Source organism: Strigops habroptila, chromosome 12 (genome assembly GCF_004027225.2).
Source record: "Strigops habroptila isolate Jane chromosome 12, bStrHab1.2.pri, whole genome shotgun sequence".
Classification (NCBI taxonomy): Eukaryota; Metazoa; Chordata; class Aves; order Psittaciformes; family Psittacidae; genus Strigops; species Strigops habroptila.
The window spans coordinates 12,593,912-12,612,736 of NC_044288.2; the positions used below are offsets into that span (position 1 = coordinate 12,593,912).

The 18,825-nt window shown below is 49.7% G+C and overlaps 2 protein-coding genes across 31 annotated transcripts; one reads left to right on the plus strand and one right to left on the minus strand.

Annotated features, from left to right (window-relative positions):
- Nucleotides 1-477: 477 nt before the first annotated feature.
- On the minus strand, nt 478-17,112 carry HNRNPH1 (heterogeneous nuclear ribonucleoprotein H1). 29 transcript variants are annotated; one of them, XM_030505096.1, is made up of 16 exons: nt 16,828-17,098; nt 9,561-9,620; nt 8,813-8,907; nt 8,477-8,614; nt 7,378-7,533; nt 7,031-7,174; nt 5,385-5,523; nt 4,188-4,366; nt 3,895-3,966; nt 3,682-3,815; nt 3,374-3,509; nt 3,137-3,220; nt 2,953-3,003; nt 2,692-2,781; nt 1,873-1,965; nt 478-1,296 (listed from the first exon to the last, which is right to left on the minus strand). In XM_030505096.1, exons 3-16 carry the CDS (start codon nt 8,814-8,816, stop codon nt 1,172-1,174), a joined length of 1,545 nt encoding a protein of 514 aa, XP_030360956.1. In that variant the 5' UTR covers nt 8,817-8,907; nt 9,561-9,620; nt 16,828-17,098; the 3' UTR covers nt 478-1,171. The 29 variants fall into 29 exon arrangements, with proteins under 29 accessions (XP_030360956.1, XP_030360957.1, XP_030360958.1 ...); XM_030505097.1 differs by lacking the exon at nt 16,828-17,098 and adding an exon at nt 10,756-10,993; XM_030505098.1 differs by lacking the exon at nt 16,828-17,098 and adding an exon at nt 10,756-10,927 and having other exon boundaries at nt 8,813-8,966.
- LOC115616164 (deoxycytidine kinase-like) lies at nt 10,363-16,076 on the plus strand. 2 transcript variants are annotated; one of them, XM_030505116.1, is made up of 7 exons: nt 10,363-10,619; nt 11,356-11,471; nt 11,713-11,906; nt 12,156-12,303; nt 12,546-12,661; nt 14,142-14,241; nt 15,784-16,076. In XM_030505116.1, exons 1-7 carry the CDS (start codon nt 10,520-10,522, stop codon nt 15,805-15,807), a joined length of 798 nt encoding a protein of 265 aa, XP_030360976.1. In that variant the 5' UTR covers nt 10,363-10,519; the 3' UTR covers nt 15,808-16,076. The 2 variants fall into 2 exon arrangements, with proteins under 2 accessions (XP_030360976.1, XP_030360978.1); XM_030505118.1 differs by lacking the exon at nt 14,142-14,241.
- Nucleotides 17,113-18,825: the final 1,713 nt, after the last annotated feature.

An 18,825-nucleotide genomic window follows, 5' to 3' on the forward strand; every position in this document is an offset into this window, starting at 1 on the left:
AGAACATGGGGGGTTTTCTTCAGTGCAGAAAGGACCCTTCCATTTCCAACCCTCAGGGAAGAATGGGTAGAAGGGGCAAGTAGAGCCACTCTGGCAAGTGCCTGGAAGCAGATCCCCTCCAGTGTCAGGGGAAGTTCCACTGCTCAGAAGCTGGACCCAAGCTGTTCATAAACCCCCATCTTTAATAAGCATGACCTTCAACAAGCTGAGTGTGCTGAAGCACGGCTGCACTGAGGTGCCCTGGCCTTCACTGCAGCACTGCAGCTGATGAGGCCATACAGAATTGCCTCTTGTCCCACATGCCCCCCTTGTCCCTGACCCCCAGCCCACCCTTGCAGGTGCTGGTTTCCTCCACTAACCCACCCCTGGCCCATTGGGGTGGGAACGCTCATGAGGAGCAGTGGCCCTGCTCAGATCAGGTGTTACAGTCCCCATGCCCACCTCTGCAGGCGCAGCTACAAGAAGGAGGGAGAGTTCCAGTTTTTAAAAGGAAGATTTATTTAACAAGTTTCACTTAGCGCAATACACCTAAAAAGGAAATCACAATACAATGAAAGATTAAATCAAGGCCTCAGAATTGTATACGAACACCAAGACCCAAATCCTAAAGTAGCCGTATTGCGTCTCGACATGTTTCCCCATTAACTTAAAAAAAAAAACAAACCAAAATAAAGAAGAAGCTTTAACATGCCTTACAGGGTATTAAAAGAAAGAAACTAGAACTAACATGCCAAAATGTTCACTTTGAATTTCAGACACAGCTCCTATATCATCAGTTCTTTACAAAAAAAAAAAGCATCTCCCTCCACATGTATTCAAAACAGTGTTGGATGTAATATGGTATAAGAGCAACATTTAACGTAATTCAAACAGCTTTAACCTAAATACGCTTATTACTGCTTAAATACACTCCTACAACAAAACTAACTTGAGAAACGCCCAAAGTTGTTTAACAGTTATAGTCTTTTACTCAACTCGGTTATTACATCCTAGATGAATGTTCAATTTCGGTATGTTCAAAAATACGGAACCTGAAGGGTTTTTAAAAGAACAATCCTGGGTTCACTGACAGTCAAGCAGAAATCACAAGCTCGTATTGCAAAACTGTTAAACTTAAGTTTTTTGTTTTTTTGTTTTTTAAAAAAAGATGTGACCAAAAGTCAGCGCTCGGTTACATTCCCCAGCCACCACTCATGTTGGACATGTTGGACATGCCGCCCATGCCGTTCACTCCCATGGACGCGCGGTTCCCGCTGCTGTAGTAACTGCTGTTCATGGCGCCCTGGCTCCCGGGGTCTGGGGGGGAAACCGACAGCAGGTTCACAGCTGGTTCAGGCCGATTCGTAGCATCCTTCCCCCAACGCCTGTCCTTGCTGGGCCACCTCGTAAATACCGTCTACTGTGCCCAACGCTGCAAAGTGGCAGTTTACAGCTCCGTACCCAGTCATGGAGTTTGTTGGTTGTTAATGAAAAGAGCCAGCTCTGTCTCACCCCGCTTCCGAGCTCAGCTGAACTGCCCCATGGAAGCGGAGAGGACCCGGCCTCCCACGTGCCCCCCCCTCGCTTCATGCTGTATTGAAGCCAGGCTGATCTCCAGCTTCCACACCAAGAAAGCGAGCAGAGCAACACAAGCCCAGAGACCAGCATTGCCTACCCCCTTCAGAATGGTTTCCCACATTCCCACCCCCCAGCACCGAGTTCCTGCTTTGAATCTATCCCCGCCAGCTCCCCGTTAGTGCAGGTTCACACCAGCCAAGCCGTGAGCTTGCCGTGCTGCCCAGCCTGCAGCACAACCCCTCCGTGCCAGCGAGCAGCACCATGAGCCCTGCTCAGCCAGCTGCACCTCCTGACCCAGACAAGAGCTTCCCTTACCATAGCCACTCATGCTGCTCTGGCCGCCGTATCCACCGCCATAACCCCCGCTCAGCTGCTGGTTGGCTGGGCCGCCGTAACTGGATTGGCTTCCTTTAAGAGTTAAGGATAGGAACGATAAGAGTTTGTCTGTCCAAGTCTGCTCATCATGAGCAAATCTACCCCTCACCTCACTAACAGCCCCTGTTCCCTCGCACGAGCTCGTGCTCTCACCCAACTACCTTCCTTCTTAAGTATGGCAGCAAGCTCACTAAGGGTTTACTTCTGCAGGTTCTAGGGACTCTGTGTAGCAGGATCAATCTGCCACTGCGTATCACAAACACCCCAAGAGACTTGAACTTGGCTTTAGTGCCCTCACACAGGGCTGCAGCTGTCAGCAACACGCTGACTCGTTAAATGGAGTCACCCCATCACATTCCATCCTGACAAGGACTCAGTCCTGTTCCAGACTGATTGTGCATCATGGCAGCACTATGGCTCGCCACACAGGGGACCTCTGCTTCAGCTCACCAACTGCTGCTCTTCACCTCATCACTTGTCTATGCTCCCATAACACTTGCCATTAAAGCATCAGCATTAACTTCGATTTGTTATCAAAGTACTACAACCCCAACCCCAAGAAACCCCCCAAAACCCAACTACCACCATGATCTCCAAGAAACCAGACAAGTCAGGTATCAAGAAGGGTATCTGCTCTACAGAGTGGCATTGTTTGTTTGACTTGCATTGCAAACACAGTTCAGATTTTCAAACACTTCTGGAGTTTGCTAGAGCAATCCAGGCAGTTATCTCCAAATTCCAAATCAGTTTTTCCCTTACCACCAAGCCCAGACTTGAACAGCAGGTCACAGGTGGTGCCACAGATGGTGCCACAGATACACCCTCCATCACCAGATGACATTCCAGTTTCCAAAATCAAGGGAGAGGGAAGGAAGGTAAGAGCGCAGCCATCACCCACGCCACTTTCACACCACCACCCCCCTCCCAAGAGCCTCTCACCCCACCACACACACCACAGTCAGCATCACAGTTCACTCAGCCTAATAACTGTTTGAATGTATTCCCAAAAGGTTTATATACCTGGCAATGTGCTAGTGTTCCAATCTTGGACTACCCCTTCCGATTCCTTGACTGTGTGATTAAGACAAAACGTTGCATTTCAGGTTTTGAGCCAGGCACAAAACAAGCAGAAGCTGGCCATTAGCCAGCTTCATTAAATATCAAGTGCTGGTTGAGCAGCACAGTTAAGAGTGTGCACACATACCCATTGCGCCCATCATCTGACTGCCATAGGCACCACCGCTTCCTCCTGCTGTAGAATTCAAGAAGAGTTCTACGTATCTGTGTTCTGGAAGAAGAAGAAGAATTGCCATGAGAGCATTTCACACGGAACCCCCAGAGTCTGTGACACCACGAGCAGGGCTGCAGGAACACCATCAGCTCTGCAGTCAGAGCAGAGGCACAGCAGTGCTGCTCCCCCCTGAAGAACAGGAGCACTTACGCATATTCGCCTTGTCTTTGGACATCGCAGCCACTGCATCCTCGTGAGTAGCAAACTCCACGTCTGCCTCTCCAGTTACTCTGCCGTCTGGTCCGATTTCAATGTGTACTCTTACGGGGTTCAGAGGTGAGAAGAACTACACACGGAACAGTCACACGGATTAAAACGCACCAAGGCAAGAGCTCAGTCTCACAGCAAACCGCTTCCTCTAACAGAGCACGCGTTAACTGCTGTGCCGTGAGCACCTCCGGTAACGGGTACGGGCTCTGGAAGCCGTGCTCTGGGAGAAGGGGGGCTCTGGCACTCACGTTGTAGATGTCGTTCTCCGTAGCTCTGTAGGGCAGACCTCTCATGTGGACGCAGTGGCCAGTCGTGCTCTGGAAGGTGGACGCCCCGTCCCCGTATCTGTGGTCCGACATCCCTGCAGAGAAGAGAGTCCATTCTAGGTCTTTCAGATGTATTTTAGGTTCTTTTGAGACGTATTGTAAGTTCAGTTACTATTCCTATTAGAGATCTCTTACCTCTTCCAAATCTATCAGAACCAAAACCATAGCCATCATTATACCCATTGTAGTCATCATAACCTCCATAACCTATAAATAGATTGGACAACATGTTCATTTCAACTACAGAAAAAGGCGAATGCACACGAGCACACTGCAGACAACTAACATTAGGAAGTTTCTTTTCTTCTAGAAGAAATAAAGCCAAGGACATATACAAACCAGCAATTACGAAGTAAAGAGGACACTACCAGGTCCAAGTGTTGCTGCTTCTCAGATGAGCAGCTCCCTCTTGGACACCACCTACTTACCTCCTCCGTAGGCTCCACGCCTCATCCTTTCCAAGCTACTTCCTCTACCAAGACTGTTATATCCACGTGTGAGACCGGGTCTGTCGTAAGGACCAGGTCTCTGCATTGCCAGCAGCTTGCGGGGAGGGTCGTAGTGAGTGCGCACCTCTGCTCGGCTACTCTTGAAGATCTCAATGTACCTACAAAGCGTTTCCACAGAGAGAAGTCAGGCTTTGATTCCTTCCCCAAACACAATTTTACATTAAAACAAGCCATTTAGTCATAGCCTTGAAACTGGCAAGATATTTTTAAGCCAGGTTTCTTTACATTATGTAGGCAATGACATACTATTGTAAGCACTACATTACTTCCAAATCAGTGTATTTTCAAGAAATTACAATTACGGAAGGGTTTACATGCTCCTCACATACTTTGCAGTATCCCAACCTTAAGGGTGGGGGAGCAGTATTGATTCCCAACCCTCCTCCCCCCCAATTTAAAGTGTTAGTCAAAAAAAAAAGAAAAGAAAAACCATAGGAGGGACTGTGTCCACTCAACTCAGCACTGTTTTGCTCACGTGGCAATGGAAAGAGAGGGTTAAAAACCCGGCCTCCACCAGGACTTCAACCCATCAGGATGCTACAAGAAGCTCGGCATGTGCTAATGAACCCAGCCTATGCTTCAGCGACTCAGCGTAGGCAAAAAGTGCATGCTTCAATGAAAAATAGTCACAAGTCAAATAGAATAAAAACCCTTTGTGACAATTTCTTGAAAGCTATGCTTATTACATTGAAGATTAATACAGTAAGTAAAATTTGTTACATTTCAACTTATAAAACAAGTTTAGAAAGTATCACATTTTCTTATGGTAGTTAAGAGTACTGTGCATGTCTTTAGAGCTAAAGGCATAATTGGTGCTATATTGAGAAGTTAAAGCCATAGTCTCTCAACTTTGTCATTTTCAAGCTATCAGTTTTGCACTCCTCCGTTATTACCCAGTTTCCAAAGCACATTTCAGCTTGGCCCAATTCCATCTTTCGTTTTGGGTAGATCCAAACAGCCTGTGCCACAGGCACGTTAGCAAGAACTTTACTTATCGCCGAGTTAGAGACCAGAAGAGCGTTTCTGGTCAGATGTTAACGCTTTCAGAAGAGAGAATATGGATTTAATGGTTTACCATAAGAAAAGTGACAGAGCCAACCAACCATCCATCCCCACCTGTGCCCTATTCTTTCCTTGTGTTTCTTTAGAGCCTTTTCAGCTATTTCCTGTGAAGCAAACTGCACGAAGGCCTCCCCCGTACTCCTCCCCTGGAAGTCCACCGGCAATGTTATCCCATTTGGCACGATTTCCAACCCTTCAACCCAAGGACAAATAACCCCAGTAGGGGGGCAATATTAACATCACAAGCCCAGTCATGAGTTTTTTCTTATAGCTTTAAATACACCAGAATTTTAACACTTGTAAGCGAATGGTATGTTGATTCTAGAACAGCAGAAGAGAAAGCATGTCAACAACATACCATTCAGTTTCTGTTCTTAACCCACCCTGCAGAGCACAGAAAACATTCTGAGTGTCAGGGACGACTCCTCAGATCAGGCATCTAATGCAGGGTGCATTAAGAAGTTCACACATTATTACAAACCTTCAATTCTGTGAAAGTATTTAAGATGAACTTTTTAAAGATAACTTAAATTCAAACACAGCAAGTTAAACAGCTCAATATATAACAAGTATTTTTTACTAGAAGTCACTCAGGTAAAATCATTAGTCTTATGCAAACATCAGTTTCAGCATTAATTTTTTTTATCTTTAGGAGTGCTTAATTAAAGAAAAAAATCATGAAGTAATTTCAAAAGTATTAGTTTCTGAACAGAAGAGGCACATTTTGTATATTAAGCACATTAACAGTTTTTAAAGCTTGAATTACTTAACCACGTAAGAAAGAAACAACTTAAAATGCACATGCTTAAGAATTGCTCTTGTTCAAAATATACTGATTCAGAAAACAAAAAACAAGTTCTGAAGTTGTAGAATTGGAAATATTTATAACTGTATTTTAAAGCAAAACAGTGAGCTCCATCATATCCTCTTATAGCACAACATTTCAGCTAATTTTAAACACTCACATTTCGAAATCTACTACTTGGAAAACACTAACAAGTTAAACCCTAAATAAATCAACAGATTTCTTTCTTAGGCATTTATAATAGTATTCCAGTTCATAAAACATACAACAGCTGCAAAAAAGTGAGAATGAGTCAATGCAAAACAAAGGTTTTTATGGATGAAGAGATAAAGTTAAGACAGCAACAAGGATTGTTTTGGGGGGTTTTTTCCCCAGGAAGTGGAGGGGGAAAATCTGTTCTTGGGCAGAGTTCAGCACGTTGATGTTTTTCTGGAATCTTGCTCACTACTAACCCTGTGTTTCTAAGGAAGCATGGGCACGCTGCACTGCCTTCCTCACAGCCTGCTCCTGCTCTGAGCCCAGCAGTACGGGCGCTGTACAGCCTTCACTGAACAGCAGGAGCCAGCTGAGACGGGGTGGAAATATCCTCCCACCTGAACCGGCCACTTTGAACTTAGAAAGCAAAACACTTCTTGTTTTCTGCTATCCTTACTTGGGACAGGACGTCCCATTAAGTATAAATGAGAGCTGATTTCTGGAGTTCCCTCAATTATTTAGTAAGTACTTTAGGAATTGATCCTTCATGCCCAGGTAAGTAACAAGAACTGCTTATTTACTTTAATACCCATTGGTTACTGTTGGAAGTACTACTGGGCATCCGTGGCTGCTTGGTTATTGTTGGTTTCTTTTTAGCATAGACCAATAGTGCTACAGCTACTACTTTTATCCCACATACCTGAAAAGAACTGTACAATTTCTTCTTTACTACAGCCAAATGGGAGTCCTCTAAGACGTACAAAACCATCATTAGCTGTATCAGGGCTGTTGGGACCAGTATGCTTCAGAACCCAATCCATTTCAACGTTGTTTGACTTGAAAACTGTAAAAGGCACTTAGAATTAATGCATTCTGGAATATGCAACAGTTTTAAAAGCCATTTGCCTTGAAACTAGTCAAGTTATGACATACAACTCCACTTGTCCTTTTCACATGCATTTTAAAGAGGCAAAAAAAAAGGCAATTAACCAAAAACCCATCGAGCACAAACACGTTTAGTCAGTTACAAGACCAACTGAGTCAAACCTTCAACATATCTGTGTCCCATTGTTTCTCTGTCTTTTTTCAGAGCCAATTTCACATCCTCCTCTGATTCAAGTTCAGCAAATGCTTCTCCACTTGGTCTGCCCTCCCTGGTGTAGATGAAACGGATTCCCAAAGCCCCATTCAGAATCTTGCAATCTGAAAGTGAAATAGGAAGGCCAAAATTCATTTAGTTGTTACAGGAACACTGTCATGTTCTTTACACACTGTAATGTGACTTCGCAAGTTTCAGGCATTCTGAAAGGGAAAGACTCATAACTATGATGTTATAGCAAAGAGATAAAACCAGCAGTATTCTTGTTCTAACTTTTATAGGGACCGGTGAACTAAGGAGAAACTAAAATCAAGTCACTCTTCTTGCAGACTGAAAACTAGCAAAACATGAAGGATAAGTGCAAATTAGCTGTTTTCAAAGGTTTGCTGCCTCAAGTCAAGTTGATGAGCTGGTTTTGACTGCAGCTGGCTTAAGAACTTCTCATCAGCATGAACTGAAGAAAGGAGTAATATCAATCAGTAGAAGCGTAATGAACTGAATCAGAACCAAGTCCAGTACACTAAACTCCTGAAGCATTTTAAGATCCCCAGTCACTGAGGGAAGCATGTATTTATCACAGCTGTTTACTACTGTAAAATGTTAGTAACTTGTAGAATGTTAATAATTAGGGGGAAGGACAAAACACACTGAGCGCTTTGCACAACAGATCCTATTAAGACACCACCAAGGACTAAATTGATTAGTTCAACCTGAAGTAAGAATTTCAAAGTTTTCTGGAAGCTTCTCTCTTCAGGCTGCTCAGGAAGCTAAGGCAGCTGCAGATATCCCAGTGACTTGATGACTGAGCTCCTTTGTATCTAGTTCCTGCTAGCTAAAGCATGGCTTTCCACACCAGGTCCTGGCTGAGGCATTTGCTGCATTACAACTTCACTAGCTACTAAAATTCCTTGAATGCTTCCCGGAACTGCTCGCTGCAGCATTTCCACTGCCACAGCGTCCCCAGGAGGAACCCAGGATTGACAAACAGAGTCCAGCCCCTCTCCAGACCCCTCCCCCCCCCTCCCCCCCCCCCCGAGTTCTGCTTACCGGAGAAGAACCTCTGCACCTCCTCGGTGGAGCACGACCAAGGCAGCCCCCTGACCTTCACCACATATCCCTCGCTGCTCTCTGTGTTCAGCATCACATTGGGGGTGAGGCTTGGCTCTGTCTCGGCTTCAGTGGTTGCTGGAGAAGAGCAAAACAGGCCCCTTGAGACACTGCACAGCACGGCCGCCACCCGCACCCCCTCAGAGCGCCCGGCGGCCCCCCTGGCCTGTGCCCACCCACTCCCGAGCCTCCTCTACCTCGGACCGCTGCCCGCCTCACACACACAGAGCCGCTCCCGCCCCCCGGCCCGCGCCCAGCCCCTGTCCCCGCACGCACACATGGTGGGGCTCCGCGGTGGTTCTAGGGCTCCGAGCCTGATCCGCTGTCCGGAGAGCGCCTAGTCCCAGTCAGGCGGCAGCGAGCGGGCGAGCCTGTGGCGAGAGCGCGCTAGGAAATGGCGGCGGGTACTCCCGCTTCCGCTGGGCTGGGCCTTCCGCCGCACAAAGAACCCCGGTCAAAGACACCGCTCTGGTGGGCCCGCCGACTCGCAGTCTCCGCCGACGCGCACCGTGGCCGGCAGAGGAGCGGCGTGTGGCGAGCGGGGCCGCGGGCTGCCCGCGGCGACCACCGGCACCCGAGCGGGGCTGCGGCGTGGCTACGGGTGAGGTGCGGGGCGCATGCGCGGAGACACGCGGGGCGTGCTCCTGCCCCGCCCGCGCATGCTCCGCAGCACCGCGCCGCTCCCCCCCCCACCCTTCCCCACGGTTGCGCATGCATCCTCGCTAGTCTGTGCTGTTTCCACCACCCCCCGCCCGGCCCCGGGAGCTCTGTGCGCATGCGTCGCCTGCCTGCCCGCTCTCAACAAAGCCATGGCGCGCACACAGCGCGGGCCGGGCCTGCGCGCATGCGCCTCAACGCCGCCCTCCTCCGCCCTCCCGCCGGGGCCGCCGGTGCGCGGGGGTAAGGGGTGGGGGGAAAGGAGATGGGGAAGGGGGGGCTGGTACCGACACCCGCCACCGGCACGCGTGGCACGGCGAGCGAGGAGTCTGGCTGAACAAAGAGATGTGCGGGAACTAGCACTTACCAGCTTCAAATGCTGACGCTACCCCACGTGAAACAATCTGCTCGCTTCGGTCACTGAAGCCTGGTGTGTTTGTAGGAGATGGGGAAAGAAGAGACATGGGTCACAATTATCATAAGGAAAATATAACTCCCTCCCATCTCCTCCAGACACACCAGAGCTAGCTAAGGTTTCACCCTGAACCTCATTATCGTACAGGCAACAAGAAGGTACAGGAGTAACTGCAGCAGCAGCACCTCAGCTGCGCTATAAAGCATTTAACTACTGCCTAAAAATCCTCCATCCCCTTTCTTTACCCTGGGAGGAACATGCAACTTCAGCCTGCCCATACGGGTGATGGAGAATCCATCCATGCCAGGAGTTCAGCAGACTCCAGAAATCAGGCATGCCCACACCGACACGGGGATTTGGGGGCAAGTAGCAAAGCCACCCAGTGTGGCATCTAACCCTGCACTGTGCGGGCTGGGTTCCCTTCCCCATGGATACCAACACTCATGGATGAATAGCCCTAAACTAAGCCACATGGCCTCACCTCTTGCGTAACTATGTTTAACATATCAATACAGATCAGTAACAACTAGCTCCCCCCCAAAGCTGAAGGCTTTTTGGAAAAGGAAGATGGGGAGGGAGGAACATTCTCAAGTTTATGTCTCTAAATCAAACAGAGAACTTGTTTACGTTAATGCAAATCAGATCACTAAGCGAGACCTCTCTACGGTAACTTCCTGAACAAAGCAGCTCTGCTTGGTTTCACTCCCTGAACGCCCGTTTTAAAAGCCGTGAAGGCAGCAGGATCTCTGCAGAGGTGGCCGGGCGGGAACAGCGGCGGAAGGAGCAGGTAGGGCCCCCGCCTCTTCCCGGGGAGTGGTGGCGGGAGGCAGCCATCCCGCCCACCAGCTGGCGGCAGACTTAAAGTGGGCTGGAGCAGCCGGGAACACTGCGTGCTCCCGCCTGATGCAGCCATGTCCACACCGGCCAAGCGACACTGCCACAGCCCCACCGGCTCCCTCGACTCCAGCTTCCAGAAGCGCCTCAAGAAAATTTCCGTCGAGGGGAACATCGGTGAGCACAGAGACGGGGAGGGGGAAGAACCGGGGCTCGCGGCCGTTGGGACCCCAGGACGGGCCGCCCTGAGGTGACACGGGCGGCGGCGGCGCTGTGGGAGGGGGGGGGGAGCCGAGGGACTTCTTCCACCCACCTCTACAGGAAGGCGGGGGGGTCCTGTCGATCCGAGGCCGGCTCCCGGCCATACTGGGGCACCGGCGCCATGGCCCGGGGTACGGGAGCGTCCGTTACCGCGAGGGCGCAGCGCTGGCGCTAACGGCCGCTGGGTGTGCTCTGAGGCGGCCGGTAACCTGCGGGCCTCAGGGCACACACCCTGACCGCCCCCCCCTCGGGGACCGCGCGCGGCGCCCCAGCCCGCCACTGCGCCACCCGCGCATGCGCGGAGCCGTTCTCCCTCGCTCCCGCGGCTGCCCGGCGATGGCGCGCACCGAGCCCCGCCCCGGCTCCTAAGATGGCGGCGCAAAGCCCCGCCGCGGGCCTTTATCGGGTGCCCGGCCCCGCCGCGGCCTCCTGGCGATGGCGATTAGAGCCGTTTCCTAGGAACCTGCACCCAGCACGGTGCAGTCGGACCAAACAGCCCTTCTCCAGCCCCTGCCCGGGGCCCCGTGCAGCTCCGCACCGGAAACACCGCGGGCACGCTGCCTGCAGCCTCCTTCACAAACCTCACAACTGCCCTTCACCAGCACCACCAGTCTAACCTGCACCCCCAGTGAGCTTCTCCCATCTTCTGCAGCTGCAGGGAAGTCAACGTTTGTCAGGCTACTAGAGAAACACAGTGATGAGTGGGAGATCATCCCCGAACCCATCGGCAAGTGGTGCAACATCCAGACAGCTGAAGAGGAGCATGAGGTAGGTGTGCTGCGCTGGGAAGCTTGGGCACAGAGATGGGTCACATGCTGCAGTGAATGGCCAGGGAGCCATGCCAAAATTCAGCTATCGTTAGTCTAGAGCAGCCAGAGCCATCCCTGCTATCATACACCAGTTGGCCAGGAAGATACTACTGAATACAATTCCAAATAAATCCTATTCTTGAGGCAAAGGAATAAAATCCTGCAAAGATGCTGGTATTAAGTTTTCTCTTGTCCCCCAGGAACTTTCAACATCTCAGAAGAGCGGAGGGAATCTACTCAAAATGCTGTACGACAAACCCACACGATGGGCTTACACATTCCAGACTTACGCCTGCCTGAGCAGAGTGAGAGCACAGTTAAAACCTGTCTCAGCCAAGCTTCGGGAAGCAGAACATCCAGTGCAGTTCTTTGAGAGATCTGTGTACAGCGACAGGTAATTACTCTCACAATGCACAAGGGTTTTATGACAAAGACATGGAGCTGGGAAAACGCTTTATATTAAGCTATTATCTGCAAGGAGCAGGTTTGATTCAACAGTGGGAGGTGGATGGGACTCTGAGTACTTTGATGAATGACAGAGTAGGCAGCTATATTTTTTTTCAGTATCACGATTCTGATTCTACTGAGGTTTAGTAGTTCCCTTTGGTCATTCCTGGCCTGAGACTAATGTCTTTCTTTGCAGATATGTATTTGCTTCTAACCTGTTTGAGTCAGGAAACATGAATGAAACAGAGTGGGCTATTTATCAGGACTGGCACACATGGCTTTTGAATCAGTTTGAATCAGATATAGAACTGGATGGCATGATCTACCTCAGAACCACACCTCAGGTACGTTCACTAAAGAGGAAATAAGAAGTAGATGTTTAGCTGAAGTGGCTCAAGTTTGGTTTTGGTTGCCTTTTAAAAGAAGTTATTCTAGATGTAACTCATTATGTTCAGCCAAGCATTTCAAATCAATTGTAACATCTAGCATTACTCCTTCCAATTTAAGGACCATTTAATCTGTTCAGCTGATTTAACCTTCAACACATCATTAGTACTTGGGCTTATACTTTTTTTCCTCCCCCCAGAAATGCATGGAAAGGTTACAGTTGAGGGGAAGAGAGGAGGAGCAAGGAATTGAGCTTGAGTATTTGGAAAATGTCCACTATAAACATGAAACTTGGCTTCACGAAAGGACTATGAGGTATGAACCCATTTTCTATAGGCAAGTTTCAACTTACAGGCAAGGCTCTTCCCTACTTTGTGCTGAAGCTGATTAGGGATAAAACTAATTTAGACCCACTCCAGGTTTCTTGCCACAGAGATGTTGGCTTTAGGTTCCATGCAGAGGGAAGGTCATCTTGGCAGGGAAGTAAAAATTGCCAAAAGATGGAACTTCATCTACTTTAAAGTAAGCATTAGCTTCAGCTAGAAGGCTATGCAGCTCTAGCTCCAGCAAGGATATGCATTTTGGTAACTGGAAGCACGCAGGAATAGTACAGAGCTGAAGCAGTTTTCAGTCACTTAAGTTACCTATTAAGCAGGTTCCAGTTTCAGTGTAAGGGAGGGCAAGGTCCCAAAACTAGCTTTAAACTAGAGTGAGTGTATTTCAACAAGGGTTAAATATTAATCCTAGCTTCAAAATAAACAATGAGCAGAAAGGTTTTTGGCAGGCACTATTACACAAGGCAGTCAGCAACTGTCATCTCTGCATACTTTCCCCCCGCCCCCAACTTCCTTACTTTTACTAGTTTCCCCACCTAAGGCATTCTCTAAATAGGAAAGCAGGCTTTATATTTTCCCCTTGAGGAGCCTGGGATACTCTACTGAATGGGAAGCATAACAATTCCAGGAAAAGTATGTTATCAGTCACATGTACTTTCCTAAGCTTAATATAGGATGACCCAAATGCTTAGGAGACAAGAAGGCACTGCATATTGTGAAATTCTGACAACATTTACATTGCATGCTCATTTCAAACTCACGAGCAGGCATTCCCTCTATTTTTCAGGAACACTTAAGTCTGCAAACACCAGTTAGAACAGAATGGTGGTTCTGCACTTACTGCATTTTGGAAATGCTTTTCACACCTAGGAAGAGACAATAGCAACTGCTTTAAGGAAACAATACATCCAGTTGCACAACTACTGCTCCCATCTGCTCCTAGCCTGTAACCAAAATGGTCTTGCTTATCTCCCAGCCATTTTAAATACCAGTCTTAGAACTTGTTAAAGAGGTCATCCCCACAAAAGGAAGCTTTAAAACTGCATCTTAGTAAATGGATTAGCAGTTAGTTAACTAGACTGGGGTGGGGGAGACGCAATATTAACTTTTAAAAATGCTCTAACCAAAATCATAATGCTGATAATTGATTCCCCAACAAAAACAATGGGGCAAAGGAAGGTAAGAAGCATAACCCATCTCTTCTACCCTATTTGTACAGTAATAAGAGATATTAAAAGGCCAGATTTGTGAACTACCTTAAAGTTAGTGATACAATGTTGACTGGGTTGTGCAAGAGCAATTAAGGACAGGCTTATACTTAAGTCCTGGGCTCTGGTGCATGTGGTAATCTGAGTAATGCTGCACCCTTAGGATGACTTGGAAAGCAACCAAAGAGCTAGATTGCTTTATACACACTGCTTTATACCATTTTCACTAGCATTATGTTCCTCATTTAACAGAGTTGATTTTGAGAACCTTAAGGAGATTCCCATTCTAGTTTTGGATGTTAATGAAGATTTTAAGAATGACAAGATTAAACAAGAGTACCTGATCGATAAGGTAAGCATTAAATAATGTTTCTTCTTATCTGCTTTTCATCTGCAGTAGTAGCTGCAAACTATCAATTTACATTCTTAAATTGTGTGATGAAGTGCTTGTTTGGGGCTAGCAGAGTCAGTCTCCTTCACAGACTTAGGAAGCTACATGGCTGCAGAAAAGGCTTTTTGCTTTTCTTCAAAAAGAATTGTTTAACCCCACCTCCTTATCCTCACAACACGAAGGAAAATTAAGTGTTTTTAAAGAGGGGCAATTGCGGGGGATGCAAGCACAGAGCAGCTGGCTTAGTCAGACTGCTCCCTGCCAAGTCTGTGCTGCCACACTATTAAGTAGTTCACAGCATGATCCTGTCCAATTCATGTCAGCCATGATGTCCTCAGAGAATCCTGCAGTCAGCTCAGAGCTGTTTATGCCCCCCCCATATTGTAGGGATCTACGCTCTTCCTGGACTGAGCGTGATACATCTGAACCGCAGAGATAACCAAACCTTGTACCTACTTCTCAATGCCTGAAGTGACATTTCTGAGAAGAGTTGGGAGGGAGGGTCAACAGCCATTTGAGGAAACAAGGTGATAATAAATAGGTTACTTGAGTCAAAATGGTGTTTGCTAGTTCCAAGGGAAGGTAAGACTTAGGAATTAAGTGCCCAAAGGAGTTCTCCTGTTGGAGGCATGTGCTGTGTACCTCGACCCCACCAATCAAACCCCAATCTCCTCATACTTAAAGGTGTGGGGGGCTCATCTCCAGCCCTCCAAGCAGAGCGGCAACATTAGTTATTTCACCCCTTGGGACACATTACCCTTCCTTTCTCCACTGCCCCAACAAGACTATTCTTTTAAGATGGACAGAAGTACCCTCCTCCCAAACTGTACAAACCATCTTCTCCATCTTGTTGAGGGTCATCCATTCAAGATTACTTAAGAATGACTCTTTCAAGCCAAGCCTAATTCCTCCAATTAAATATTTCTATGTAAACTGGAAAGGGGAGCACAAGGTTCAGTTGTGGAGGTATTTGGTATTACATTATATCCTCATGGAAACTACCAATTAACAGCTTAGAGTTATGAGCCAGACTACACTCATTACATGCTATCTTTTCATGTGCCCCACTGAAAGGCCACAGGTGGCATCTCCAGCGTATGGAAGGTCAGCTTTACGTTCAGCTTGGGGCAAGGGTACTGTACCATGCTTGAAGTGCTGCCAGGTATTTGGTATAGTTTCCAGGCAATCCCTCTCTTCCTAGGCAAGAGCTACCTACTGAAGTAGAACTCATTTTTCTTTAATGAGGTAACATTCCATAAAGCACTCCAGAATGTGCCTTTCAGAAGTACCTGCTATTTTGGAGTAATTAAGTCAATTCTACCTCGACAAATCTTGGGTTCAGTCATATGTTCTACTGAAGAACATTCCAGGTCATGAATTAGAGAGGCAGAACAGCACTGGGGACTGTACTGTAACAAACCATTTGTTCCCCAAGAAAGAAGGGGAAAAGCCTAATTACTTTTCTTTTAATGCAGCAAATATATTTGGTTTTTGTTTTCACAGGTCAAGTCTTTCCTGATTTCTTAAGATGATGAAGATTAATTTGAATGCCAAGTCCTTGAAGCTCAAGAGTTAAACTTATCAATGAGCATGTTGGTTTTAAGTGAATGCATTGCCTGTATAGCTTATTTCAAGGCAAGACTGAAATGCAAAGCATGGCTTGGTTGGGATTTTTGCTATTCTAACCCGTGTGGGTTTTGACAAAATTTTCTGTATAGTTAAACAAACGTGGGGTGCTTTGATAATGTATTTTATATCTATTATCTGCTGTTTATAATAAAGACTTTAATACTGACTAATGACTGGCTTCAATAACAGAGGAGTTCAGCACTTGCCAGCGGCTGACACGGCAGCACAGAGGCGGCAGGCGCTGAGGCAGCCTTGTTTTGCAATAATTGGCATAGTTCACCATTTTAAGACGAGACTGTTATGGCGTCCAGAAACCTTTACTTTCAACTTCTGCTTTATTGAATGCCTCTTTCCACACTAGAGATGGACGCTACTGTAGTCGCAAGGGTTACACCTGTAACGAACTGCAGTTTACACATCTCTCGTTTACCACCACCACCCCCTCGAGTAAACAAATCCCCCCCCCGCCCTCCTCCATTCTCCTCTCAGCCCCCGCCCCGTAACAGCAGGGAGCAGGCGGGGAAGGAGCCGCCGGCGCTTGCACCGGAGGCGGCGGCAGGACAACGACCCCGCAACCGCCCTCCCCTCCCCCGCCCGAGTGCGGCCGCCGCCCCGAGGCCCCGCCGAGCACCGCGACCGCCACGACGCACGCGGCGGGGGGGAGGGGAGCGGCGCGGCGCACGCGGCCGGGCCAGACCAGGCCGAACACCCCCCCGTCCCCGCCCCGCCGCCGCCGGGGCCGCGCCGGTAGCGCGGTGCGCGGCCTCCCCCCGCCGCCAGCAGGCGCCAAGGCGGGGGCTCGACGGCGCCGGGGCCCCGGATCAGGCGGAACCGGCCGCCCCTCCCCCACCCGCCCCACCTCCCGCTTCCCCTTCGCCTCCGCCGCCACACCCCCCCCCCCTCCCCGCCGGGCCTTACCCAAGCCGGGGATCTCGCCCTCGGTCTCCTCAGTGTGACAGGGGTCCATCTTGGCCGCGCCTTCCCCACAGGGGCCGGGAGAAAACAAAGCTCGGTGGGGGCGCTCGGGCGCTGCGCAAACGGAAACAAAAGCTCAGCGGCCGCCGAAGGGGCGCTCCGGCGAAACGGGATCGAGGCTTTTCGGTCGGTTTCTTCCTTGGTCTAACGGGGATGCGGCGCGATAAACCCGCGGCCTTCCCCCACTCCCGACCCGCCTGCTCGCTCCTGCGCAGCGCCCCCTCCGCGCCTATAAATAGCCGGCGGACGCGCTGCGCGGCGCGCTGACGTCACGCACCGCCCGCCCCTGCCCGTGCCAGCCAATGGCAGCGTGACAAATTAAACCAGCCAGTCACGTCCGGCGCCCGCGCGCGCCGAGGGGGATGCGTGGGGGGGGGGGGGAGAGAGCGGCCGCCCCGGGGGGGGGTGTCCCGCAACGGCTGCGGCGGGGACCGGCGACCCCCCAGTACCCTCCCGCAACCCCAGTGCCCGTGCCCCGATGAGGCGGGACGGGCTCGACCCCCCCGCTCGAGGGCCCGCCTCGGGTGTTTTGCTCCTCAAACCCCAAACATGGCGGCGGCTTTGTCCGTCCCGCCCGCCCCGCCGCGCCGATCGCCCGCCGCCCTCACCACCCCCCCCCCTCTAGCTCCCCCCGCTCACGGCGGGCTGCGGCCGCGACGCTCCGGCGGCCAGCGGGGATCGGCGGCTCCGCGCACTGCAGCAACGCCAGCCGCCGTCAGGTGGGCCGGGCTCCGCCTCCCGCCGCGCCGGGGGAGGAGGGGGCGGACGCGCCGGGGCACGGTGGAGCGCGGGCCCCTTCCGAGGGGTTCCCAGCCTGCCCCGAGGGGTGCGCGGGGTCCGCTCCGCTGGGGTGTGGGGTCACTGCCAGCCCCGCAGGCGGCGGTGGAAGGAGCGCGGCCTGCGGGAGGCCCTTGTGAGGGGCTGCCTCAGGGTGCCTCGCACCGCCGGGGAGTGCTGACAGTGGGGCTGGGAACCGCAGCGGGTGCAAACCTGCTAAACCCTGACCCAAAGCGGCTGTTTGTGGGTTTGTTCGGGCTCGGGCAGGTTTATTTGTTGGATATCTGTCTGGGAATCACTGGGCAGGGTGATCCGAATTGCTGCTGCACCCTGCAGTCCGCTCACCCTGAGCCTAACCAGACCAATCCCCTCTGCAAGATACCTGCCACAAAGAATCATTAGCTAAAACAACTGTAGATAAAAACAGCTGTAAGGGAGCCAGTGCGATGGAACAGATAAGCGGTGACCTTCGGACTGTGGAGGTGTGGCGTCTGTTCACAGCTTTGTTCCTGAGTGGTTTGCCTAAAGCAAATCCCTTTGCTAATCTCTGTTGAAGCCTTTGCATTTCCAACAGTGAGTTAATGATCATTTTTGTCTTATAACGTATATTAATAATCATACACCGAAGTACATTTACTTTGTGTCATTTTATTAGTCTGATTGGTCTGGTTAGTCTCCATTACTGCATTTGAATAATGACAGAAAATGGGTTCTCTGTTGTTTACGCACCAAGATCCACGTGATTTGTGGCTTTGAAGTGGGCTGTACTGGCTGGTTTCTTGCTATCTAATGTTCTTATTTTTCTTATCTAAATAAAGCCTGGTTTGCCCAATACTTTCTCAACCGTATGTTTGTTGTGGTCAAGCAGCATTCTGACAGAAGTTTTCTTTTGAGAGGTCTCTTAGGAAATGAAAATCATCCTGTGCTCACAGCAGCATGAAGTTCCGCTGCAGGCATAGTCTTCCAGTGTTACAAGAAAGGTCATATGACTTCTTTGCAAATACGTAATTGCTACTAAGTGTAGGCAAAATACCTGCCTGCTCTGAAACTCAGCACAGCAACAGGAAGTTGGGTCCAGCCACATCTCAGGGAAGAATGTGCCTATGAACAGAAGCAAGCGAAGACAGAAATAGTTACCAGAAGAGTTATAATTAGCCAACGTAT